This window comes from Nanorana parkeri, unplaced genomic scaffold (assembly GCF_000935625.1).
Source record: "Nanorana parkeri isolate BGI_ZX_2015 unplaced genomic scaffold, ASM93562v1 scaffold80, whole genome shotgun sequence".
Lineage (NCBI taxonomy): Eukaryota > Metazoa > Chordata > Amphibia > Anura > Dicroglossidae > Nanorana > Nanorana parkeri.
In genome coordinates, this window is record NW_017306348.1 from 2,233,058 (window position 1) to 2,242,703 (window position 9,646).

Below are 9,646 nucleotides of genomic sequence, written 5' to 3' on the forward strand. Positions count from 1 at the left end.
CCCCCTTTCAAATCTCCCTCTTGGTCAGACAGACGATCTATGGCATTATAGATCTTTAAGGAAGGCTCAGGAGGCAGTGAGGTTGAGCTTAACCACTGTCATGTACTCAAGTTGAATTTTCGAGACTTTGTGGCACGCTTTACAGCCAAGTTGAATAATCTATTTGCTCAGTATGGGAAACATTGTGCAGGAGAAAACATGCTATTTTTGATTTGTCCATTACAGGGCCTAATCACAGCCCACGGCCAGTTTAAATCCACTCTGCCAGATGCAGACCGAGAGAGGGAAGCCATCCTTGACATCCAACGCCAGATCCAGAAGATCGCCGATTATAACAACATTAAGTTGTCCGGTGGAAACCCTTACACCACGGTTACTCCAGAAATAATTAATTCCAAATGGGACAAGGTAGGTGACTCTAGAATGATGAGCGTGAGGTCGCCTGGGTACAGGAGCCGATTCTAATGCAAAATGATCAATTTCAGGTACAGCAGCTGGTCCCAAAGAGAGACAATGCTTTGACGACAGAGCAGGACAAGCAACAGTCCAACGAGCGCTTGCGTCTGGAGTTTGCCAGCCTAGCTAATGTGGAGGGACCTTGGATCCAAAGCAAGATGGAGGTATGTAGCAACATGCATGGTGCTGTCTTGGCTGCTTCCTTCCCTTCCTATAGAGGAAAACCCTCCATTGTTTTAGCTAGTCAGACCTTATTTGACATCCTGTGTTTAAAGTCTGACGGGTGGTGGCAGCTTGGAAACAGTAGAACATCGCCATCTAGTGCAGAGAGCTGGAACTGCAGAATCTTTCCTAATTGGTCATTTATAGTGTCTTATGATATTGGTTTGTTTTGGGTTTATTTTGTAATATATCCTTCATTTTTTCAAGGAGTTTCCTTATGTCTTGAGCAGCTAAATAGTTATTTAGGAATTTGAGCAACTAGGTGGTGGTTGGAAGTTTTCCAGTATCTGATCTGATCTCGGCTTTGCTGCAGACATTCCTCTTCTGACTTGAATCCACTGCATATCACAACTGAAAAAGTGACTGTTGACTCATATCAGATCAAAAATAAAGCAGTAACCTTTTTGTTTACTAAGCATACAGGTTGTGCCCCAGTCTTTCCTGACTTCTGTCTCTCCATTTGACTCATTTACCCCTGTGTGCTATGCTAAGAGTGGGCAAGTGACAGTTCTGTGCACTTTAATAATTAAACATTGGTCCTAAGCTTAGCCACCTTCTTGTTTTGTACAGATTGCTCAAACTTGCAGCTGCCGAGTGATGTCTACATAACATTCACTCTGCTCTTTCACCTTGTCCATAAAGCGGGGAAATAAGGGATGTAGGAGACAGCAGGGCACTGCATCTCTCCTCCTCCTTTCCCTTGCACAGAGCTCAAGTAGTGCTTTAATGTGTAGCCATTGGTGGTTGTGCTGCACTTCAGCATTGTTACATCAGTGTTTTCCTCCCATACCCAACATCATATATCCGCCTTTTTTGAACCCCATTCATGCCAGGAGCCCAAAGATATGACTTATTTTCCAGTATGGAGGAGCCTGTTACTCCATGTGACATTGGTGAGCCAGTGAGTATTGTCACATGGGGAGTCCATAGCCCTGTATGAGCTCCAGAGACTTGGATTACGCAGGACTTTTTGTTCCCAGCAGGAGATGAGAGCAGCAAAGGGCTTCATTTATTTTATTTTTAGTAAACATTTAATAACTGCAATAAAAGTGACATTGTTTGTGCCCGTGTGTACTCGCAGTGCCAGGGTTATGGTGTCTTTGTCCCAGCTGATAATCACTGCTTTCTCTCATGTCTGCAGGAAATTGGAAGGATTGCCATTGAAATGCATGGCACTCTGGAGGACCAGATGAGCCATCTGAAGCAGTACGAACAGAGCGTCATAAACCACAAGCCTAACATAGACAGAATGGAGCAGCAGCACCAGCTCATTCAGGAAGCCCTCATCTTTGATAACAAGCACACCAACTACACCATGGAGGTGAGACTCAGTTGGATTCATTTATTCTAAAAAGTCTTTATTTTTTTTCTGGTTGGTAACAATGAACCTTCTGTTTCTGCAGCACATTCGTGTCGGCTGGGAGCATCTCCTCACCACCATTGCTAGAACCATCAATGAGGTGGAGAATCAGATCCTAACAAGGGATGCCAAGGGCATCAGTCAGGAGCAAATGCACGAGTTCAGAGCATCCTTCAACCACTTTGACAAGGTGAGCATCACTTTCACAGGTTATGCAGGAAAGAGCAAGGCTTGGTCATACATAATTTTAGCAATTCACTTAGAGGGTAGCAAATGAGGGAGTTCCTGTGTGTCCTCCATGATTGTTGTATGAGATTTTTCTGTATGTATGGTGGTGTATGGGCAGTATTTGTAATATATTGCTTAGAAATATACGTAATAGTTACAATGGTCACCTGCAGTTATTAGCAAGCAGATTGGCAGGATTAATGACAGCAACATGTGACAAGTAGAGGTTGATGATGTGTTAGTGAATGTGGGAATCTGTTTAGTTGGAAGTAACTGTATAGAGACTGGCAATCCTCTATGTAGCTTAGACTTTATATGAAAAGAGTAGATAAATGGTAGGATCCCCATTTCATAAACTCTTTAATGTGTCACTTCCTTCCCATCCTGTCCCAGAAGGCCACTCTCCAGTGTTGTCAGCACAAGTCAGACTACATCTCCCATTTGTCCCAAATCTCCCAATCATGTTAAGCATTCTGTAACGTAATGTTCTGTTTCTCTTCCATCAATCTCGTCCATCACCCATCGCCTCCACGCCATTTCACTGCCTCCGTCTCCCGCTCACCACTGCTTGCCTTCTGGATCCACATGCTCCCTCTCCTACCATATTCTACCCCATCACAGGACCATACGGGTGCTCTGGGACCTGAAGAATTCAAAGCTTGTCTCATCAGTCTGGGCTATGATGTGGAAAATGAAAGACAGGTACCAAACTGCCAAGCTAAATCCAAACTAACGCTGTCGCTTTGTGTCTTTCTCTCGCTTTCTATCATTTGTTTCCTCAAACTGTCTATCTTCCCTCCCACCTCCTTCTCTGCTTTATATTGGAGTTGGTGCTCCATTTCTTTTCTCCCTTTTTTGCATTAATTTATCTTTTTGTCTTCAAACATTTCCCACCTTTTTCTCTTTGCTGGAACCTTTTTCCTTTCTCCATCTTTGTTTTATTGCTCTTTAAAGAAGAAGAGAGTTGCCGCTCTGGAATTGGATGACTTTCGAGCTCTTCTTATCTCTACGGGATACAGCTTGGTATGCTTCTCACTTCTCTGTCCCTCCGTGGTTCCTCCTGGTGTCCACCTGTGACTTCTCCCAGTGTGACCATCATTTGATCTGAGTATTTCAGTTCTCTGACTGAGCTTTCCATTGTGCTTTTCTTGTAGGGTGACGTAGAATTTAACCGCATCATGGCAAATGTTGATCCCAACAATTCAGGCATGGTGACCTTCCAAGCTTTCATTGACTTTATGTCAAGGGAGACCACAGACACAGATACTGCGGACCAAGTTATTGCATCTTTCAAGGTCCTTGCTGGAGACAAGGTAAGCTGAGTTGTAACTTGTAACTTGTACTGGACCTTGTACTTGTTTCTCATACATATTCTTTAAATTCTGGCAAGGTCATATAGGCTGGGTGGATTGTTGAGCAAGAAAGGTCCCTATCGACCTTGATAACGCCTTCCCTTTATTGGTCACACCTGACTATCAAATATCTGCTTTGATGGCAAACAGCTTTGATAGAAGGTTGTGTTAAAGGGTCTAGGTCGCCACACATATGCGGCAATTATCTCAACCACTCCTGTTGCTCCCCCCCTGAATGTGTTTGTATATTAATACCAAATGACCATAACTGTAGGTTGTGCTTTGCCAAATCTGCATCGGATTCAGCCATCTTAGACTCTGTAGATCTGCAGTTGCCGGGTTGCTGCACATGCGATCAGCTATTTGAGGGCTTTGACCGTTCTCACCCTAGACATGCCTTAAATGTTCGTGTTTTGGGAAATTGTTAAATCAATGGGTTTATTTCTGCTTTACAGTGTGTTAAGTAGCCCAGTCTGGCAGAGAATTGCAGCTTTAGGGCCAGTATTGACGAGCTTTTGTGCGCTTTGCTTTAGTACGGCTTCTTTCCCTATGCAAGTCTACGGGTATGCAAAAGCAGCTTGAAGCCGGTCAAATGCACCTGCAGTAAATTCTGAATGATCTCAGAGGCATCTCACACAGTGGTAAAATGTACTCTGTATTTACCCATCGAAGTCCATCAACCCTCCTCATGCATCACTTCCCCCTCCCTTTTAGATTGCAAGCCCTCAGGGGCAGGGCTCTCACCATCTTGTCTTTATTTGTATTGTGATTGTAATGTCTTCCCTATATTGTAAAGCGCTGCACAAACTGTTGGCGCTCTATAAATCCTGTATAATAATAACACTGGCCCCTATATTGCTGAGAGAGTGCTCAGAGGCTGTAAGATAGTCCACTGCCCTATAGAATGAATAACATATTTCACCATTTACCAAGTTCAGTCTATAGAGACTGACGAAATATTAATGATGAGGAGGACTTCACATGCAGTCCCTGACTTCTCCAAATGATCCCACAATTGATTTTGCCTTAAAGGAAAAAGATGTATAGGCAGAATACTTCTCTGACAATTCTACATGATGCAGACTATATTTATAATACAATTCCTAATAACCATCTTTGTACTGAGGTGTCTGTGGATGGCCAATAATTCCAAGTACTAGTTCCAGTCCTCAATTACTATAGGCTTCTGTATTCTCATAGGTTCAAGGAGGCAAATATAAATGATCCCCCAAAGTGCAGGAAGCCTTTAAAGCCCCCCCCCGTTCAAGTTTTCTTGTCTGCACTGAGAAAAAGTAGCAAATACTGCTATATTTTTATTAATTGGTCCTTTTAGTCTGTTGGTTTACTGGTATAGGAAATGCTGGCCTCTGCGTTGTCTCCATTTGTAGGTTGTAGATATTCTGATGCCTTCTATACCCTTGTTTTTTATCCAATGGTAATTTATTTCTCCACATTCTGTACAGAATTACATCACAGCAGCAGAGCTACGTCGGGAGCTTCCACCAGACCAAGCAGAATACTGCATCTCTCGCATGGCACCCTTCCACGGGCCGGACGCAGCGCCTGGAGCTTTGGATTACATGTCCTTTTCTACTGCGTTGTACGGCGAGAGTGACCTGTGAGCATGATGGGGAAAGAGATCAACACTGCCCTACTGCCCTCCATCAGCTACTAATGCCTCTAACTGCTGAAGGGGTGAAGCTTCGGAGGGACTAGGGGGGGACGCTGGCCTTTACTAGCATCGCCCTATTAGGGGAGAGAGGGAGGGGATCAAATGAGCTTATCATTCCCTTTGCAAGGAGGGAGGAGAAGGCATATCAGAAGCTGCAGGACCGCTCCTCCCCCCTCTGCAAAGCTATCTATGCAACGGCTAAGGGGCAGGGGTGCTTCCATACACCGCTGGCACGTAGACTGCGCTTCTGGGTAACCTTTCATATATTGCACCCTGTACAGATTCTCCACAGACCCCTCCCTCCCTCCCTTGGGTTATTTATTCCTGGTCCTACAAGCCCATGTGTGAGGTGCCTGGTCCTAGCCTCCGTCACACAGGGTTCCTAACCATTCCTGCGACTGTTCTTCCCTCGTTCATCACCGTTTCCTTGGCGACATCGCAACATATAGGGCTCCACACTGCAGGCAGGGGAGAGATCCATTAAAAGGGGGTGCTTCACCTTCCCCAGCTATTTTATCACATATTTCCAGAGGGGGGACTCCTTTATTATTTTTCTTCTGCTTATCAGAGGCAGCTGGTATTATATTATAAGATCTGTTACAAGAACCTACAACAAGCCACCAGGGGGGAATCCTGTCATTCCACTTTTTTTTACCAATCATGTTTGAGGTGTTTGGAGGAATGAAGTAGAATCCAAACATCAGACCGACATCCCTGCTGCATTGTGTCGCCCCCCTGGTGACCACCTTCTGATGTATCATTACATTCCACAATTTGTGTCATATTTTGGTGACGGACTTATTTTCTTTGGTATACACCCCTCCCCCCCTTCTACATTCCTGAACTTCACATCATGAGAGCTTTCAAAACTTTTTCTTGTCGCTTTTCTGGCCCTGTCACGGTTTTTATTTTTCCTTTTTTTAAGGACCAAAAAAAAAAAATTATAATAAAACTTTAAGAGGGTTACTATTTACTTAATTTAGGGGGATTTATGATATAAATATATATTCACCTAGCAAAACCTTATATTTGCAGTTTTTTTTTCTTGTCTTCGAAATAAAGGTTGCTGATTGTTACCATGAAGTCTGTAACATTCCTTGTCTCATCTTTTTATACCAGCGGCCCGCCAGGAGAAATGTCAGGGGGCAGCATCTCTTTCTATCATTCCTGCACCTCCTACAACTCCTTACAGAACAATAAAAGTAATATTTTTAAAATAAGCTGTTTGTTCAAGTGTCTTCTTTTTTGTGGACTTTGTGTTTTCCTGGGAGGGATGAGTTGACCGTTCATGAATTGACAGTTGCATTGTGAGTAAGGAATTATGAGCCTATGCTTAGGAACAAAAAAGTGACATGGTAGAATATGTTCTGTGATTCCAACACCCCTCTCCCCTTCCCTTTCTTAGAATTACACATGTCCGTTTATGTCTGTGAAGGTTCTCATTCATCCAGGTCATGGTATGTCTGTAAAAAATAAGTCAAGGCAACTGGGCTTGCTGTATTTTTCTTGAAGACGTTTCACTGGTCATCCAACCAGCTTTCTCAATCCTGAATTGAGAAAGCTGGACGGATGACCAGTGAAACGTCTAAGAAAAATTCAGCAAGTCCAGTTGCCATGACTTATTTTTACAGACATGTCCGTTTACATCCGATTCCCTATATACAGACATGGGGTCCGGTAATTGCAGTTTTTTTCCTCTGTCACTCGAAAGAAAAAAAACTGTACAGACACAGGTGTCGCAGTGGTGACATCTGCTCTGTACTGCTCTAATCAGGTGAGGATCCATGGACAGATCTTTCCTCATGTGAATGGGGCCTTAGGCCTCATTTGTGCAATGTGCAAGGCAGATGCTTTTATATGCATTTAAAAAGCCTTTGTAAAAGCATTTATATGTATCTGGGTAAAGAAAAAGTAGTTTGGGGCTTTTTAGGTGCTTAAAAGAGAACTATGGGGTAAGTGTTTTAGTGTCATAGTTCTCTTGAGGATCACAGGAGGACATATACTAACCACCTCCTGTGACCCAAAGCTCAGTATATAGCGAGCTATTGCCTCCGATATACTGAGAGCGCCACAGCCATGACAGATCGAGACAATGCTGTCGATATCCACCCAGCTGCGTGAGTGACAGCTGGCTCTGCCGATCTAGAGGTAGAACCAGCTGTGCCCGCCCCCGTCCGTTCCTCCAGCGCTGAGGGATGGGAGGGGGGAATCCCTGCGGGGAGCGGTGTTACCGATCACTGCAGAGAGACTATAAAAAAGGGAGCTGATCGGTGGCATGTTTCTGCCCACTTCCCGATCAATAGAGCTGACCCGTGACAGCTTCTTTGTCGCACGTCGGCTCTAAGAGGATGAGTGGAAATCACTAACCTCATAGATCTCCTTTAATGACAGCCAAAAAACAGTTACATCAAGATCATCTAGAAAATGTATCTTTTTATTTTATAACATGATTAAAACTGGAATAAATAAAAATTGTTGCAGTATTTAGTTGACATTCTGATTGTTTTCTTTGATATATAAGGTTGTATATACCTCCAAATACCCCCCTCCCCCCTAATTTTACTCCAAGAAACTTGGAGAAGTGACCGCATAATATCTCTCTGCAGTCATTTGATTTGAAGTTGTTTCTTTGTTGATGGCTGGAGTGGTAATAGTTCTACGCGTTTCATACTTAGTGCACTTCTTCAGGAACTCTATGTGAGCATCATCAGCGAGCGGTTCTGACATGACCGGCAGCGGGACGGGACGAACCTGTGTACCTTGATGCTGGATTCTTGAAATCTCCAGGCTATAAGAGCTGTAGGTTTTGAAAGGGATATCTCACTACCAGTCCTTGAGAGGTTCGTTTTGTGTTTGGCTGCTCATCCTTTGCCTGGGCTTTCCCGCTCCTCACTTGTGGGATCTTGGGTCCCACGCTTTACCCGTGAATGCTGATTGCTTTCTGATTGGATTTCCTCCAACATCGAGTTCCTGAAGAAGCGCACTGAGTGTGAAACACGTAGAACTATTACCACTCCCGCTATCAACAAAGAGAAGAACCAACTTCCAATCAAATGATTGCAGAGAGATATTATGCGCTTATTAAACATATATGAGGCTTTTTTTTTTATTTACCTCGGACTTGTGTGAGACTTTTAGAGACTGCTGGCCCTTTCACTATTTTCTGATCACACATCCCAACTATGCGAGATTGGAAAGAGGGACACAGTATTACCAAAGTATTTAGGCAAAGGTCACGCCTCCTGCCACGCCTCCACTAATACAGACCATGATGATTAATGCAAAAAAATCAATTGGTTGAAGCCGAAAGTGCTTTTATTTTTTTTCACTGTTTTCCAGTTATTTTGGCTTTTCAAAATAACAAATGGACCAATATAAAGGCTGAATGGGCGGTCCTAGCAACCAATCATGTCAGGAGTCCTCCTCCTTTGCCGTCATTGGTTGCTATGACCACTCAGCGGTCCTAGCAACCAGTGACAAATGTCAGCATTACCAATGTCGTCCTCTGTTCTTTCCTGCAGCTCCCACCTGTATAAAAAAAAAACTGGTATGTGCCACATAGTAATTACTAGGAATGCACCGATAACGGTTGAGAAGAGAAGCTTTATGGCTGATTGGCCGGGAAGCCGGCTTGATGCTGATTGGCTGGAATGCCGCCTTCCCAGCCAATTGGGATGGAGCCGGCTGTTCGGCTGACTATGCTGATTGGCCAAGAAGCCAGCTTCCCGGCCGATCAGGAAGCCAGGAGTCGGGTCATTACTCCTCACCCAGCTTCCTGATCGCACGGGAAGCTAGCTCCATGTTTCCAGACAGCACAGCTGTCCTCTCAGAAAGGAATATGACAGGATTCACTATACAGTAGCGCTCTTCAGAGAGCAAGGATACTTTAAGTTCGTATTCAGAGCGTAGAGATAAGCTTAACGATTTTTAAGATCGGCCTTTAATAAAAGAAACAGTGAAGAAAATGTACAGAAAAAGATATTCATAAAAAGAGGCAAAGTATATATACAACAGTAAAATAAAAGGTGAATACTCAACAGTTCTGACAGAGTTCATTAAGCAAAAGAGAAGTCTGAAGGGCTCTTCTTCAAGCAAGCTTTCAGCAGATAATGTCCAGAGATTAAAGGGGAACTCTTCTGCGATGTTAAGACTCCTTGATGTTTCAAAACAAGAGCCTCTCTAGCTGCCTCGGCAGGATCTTTTTGTTAGCCCTCTAGGGGGTGTCAGGGAGCCGGCCCCTAGGGCACGGCTGGGGAGGGAGAGCAGGTGGAGGATGAACCTTTATTTTACACAATCACCGCCCAATCCCAAATGATGAAATGGAGCTGATATTGTACTCAGGTTTATGACTTTCGG

The 9,646-nt window shown here is 43.9% G+C and overlaps 1 protein-coding gene across 6 annotated transcripts in view; it reads left to right on the forward strand.

Annotated features, from left to right (window-relative positions):
- Window positions 1–6,369, forward strand: part of ACTN4 (actinin alpha 4) — a 71,073-nt gene extending 64,704 nt beyond the window's left edge. For 2 of the 6 annotated variants that reach the window (XM_018576932.1, XM_018576931.1), the window contains exons 15-21: window positions 226–408; window positions 486–620; window positions 1,820–1,999; window positions 2,082–2,228; window positions 3,224–3,289; window positions 3,421–3,579; window positions 5,082–6,369. In XM_018576932.1, coding sequence (XP_018432434.1) covers window positions 226–408; window positions 486–620; window positions 1,820–1,999; window positions 2,082–2,228; window positions 3,224–3,289; window positions 3,421–3,579; window positions 5,082–5,240 — 1,029 coding nt within the window. In that variant the 3' untranslated portion in view covers window positions 5,241–6,369. Of the gene's footprint in view, window positions 1–225; window positions 409–485; window positions 621–1,819; window positions 2,000–2,081; window positions 2,229–2,887; window positions 2,969–3,093; window positions 3,097–3,223; window positions 3,290–3,420; window positions 3,580–5,081 lie in introns of all 6 variants that reach the window. The other 4 variants (XM_018576929.1, XM_018576930.1, XM_018576933.1 and 1 more) reach the window with 3 other exon arrangements.
- The last annotated feature ends 3,277 nt before the right edge of the window (window positions 6,370–9,646 follow it).